At 43.7% G+C, this 1,374-nt stretch overlaps 1 protein-coding gene across 1 annotated transcript in view; it reads left to right on the top strand.

Annotated features, from left to right (window-relative positions):
* Positions 1–1,374, top strand: part of LOC101851910 (toll-like receptor 4) — an 8,758-nt gene extending 7,384 nt beyond the window's left edge. Inside the window, exon 3 of the mRNA XM_005112423.3 lies at positions 990–1,374. Coding sequence (XP_005112480.1) covers positions 990–1,283 — 294 coding nt within the window. The 3' untranslated portion in view covers positions 1,284–1,374. The remainder of the gene's footprint in view (positions 1–989) is intronic.

The following is a 1,374-nucleotide window of genomic DNA, read 5'->3' as shown; positions in this document are numbered from 1 at the left end:
CACTTCCATTGATACAGACAATAGGTTTTCAGACACAAACTGCCCCAATTCCTCCAATTTAGAATTATGTTGGGTGCTAGATGAAACGTGTTCACAACTATTGACGCGAGTTCATAACAAAGAGTGAACATAAGAAGGAGTCACATTTTCACTGTTTACAAAAATGGAGATGCGACAAGAAAGCACTGAAGTCGCGACATATCAGTTAAATTGATCGAAAATTACAGCAACAAGAAATTAGTTAAACAGCAAGCTATACTATACTGCTGGGTCACGAGCGCGAGAACGGAACTGAATCGCCACTCTTGCCAGCGGAACGCGATTCACGATTCACTTCAGCGCAATGCGGAACAGTATCACCAAACGATTCCCGATTCACTCCCCTGTCGCTGTCACCACCTTGTGTCACCACTGTTTGATATGTGCTCAGCAAAGGAGTTATAGGCCTGTTCTCTTGCCAGTCTTGGAAGATCTAGATCTAGATCTATACATTTAGCCAATACACAAATTTTCCTGTTCTCGATTCTTAACTTGCCACTTACCACCACTCGACTACTCGCCAAGATGCTTCCAGTTCATTGTAAAGTACATAGTTTAAAAAACCCCCCGCAACCTTTGGAAAATTGGGAAAACCCAACATCACTGTTGTGAGCCTATGTCTACAACAAATCCTGGAAGTGCGCACTGTTCTGTCATTCACACAAGTGCACGCGCCGAATCATGTTCAGAGGTGTTGTCTACACAGAGGTCCTACGGCAATGAATCCGGTACACACATTTTATCGTGGGATTTCCTATCACTATGACTATTATATCACCCTTCGTAGAACGGGTCTGTATTTAGTATAAAATAATAAATGCAGATATTATTATTATTATCATCATTATTGTTATTGTTATTAGTATTATTATTGTTGTTGTTGTTGTTGTTATTATTATTATTGTTGTTGTTTTTCACTGGACTGTCCATACTATTTTGCTCCTGTGCAGGTGATCGAAGAGTCTGTCCTTAGCGGAAAGAAGACGCTTGTTCTACTGTCTAGGGAGCTCTTCTACTGGGGAGAAAATTATTACAACGAGGAGAAGGAGACGGAAGTGAACATGGCGAAAGTGTGTGAGGAAGTGAGGCGTGACAGGGTGCTCCTGTTTCTGAGTGTAGAAGAGGTGCCAGACGAGTGCGTACCCCCTCACATCAGACAGTACCTGGATGTGCGCCCGCCCATCAGGTATCGGCCAGACAGCCCGGCTTTCTGGGATTACCTGGCGGCGAAAATAAAGGCCTAATCCACGGACGGATCAACAGGTGGATGCTGCGATCAGGTTCAAAGATCTAATTCCAGCCTGGCCGTTGGATTTTCTGTGTGTGTGTGTGTGA

Source organism: Aplysia californica, unplaced genomic scaffold (genome assembly GCF_000002075.1).
Source record: "Aplysia californica isolate F4 #8 unplaced genomic scaffold, AplCal3.0 scaffold01267, whole genome shotgun sequence".
In the NCBI taxonomy this organism is placed as follows: domain Eukaryota; kingdom Metazoa; phylum Mollusca; class Gastropoda; order Aplysiida; family Aplysiidae; genus Aplysia; species Aplysia californica.
The sequence above is the reverse complement of the archived record's forward strand: the minus strand, read 5'-3'. Positions and strand labels throughout refer to the sequence as shown.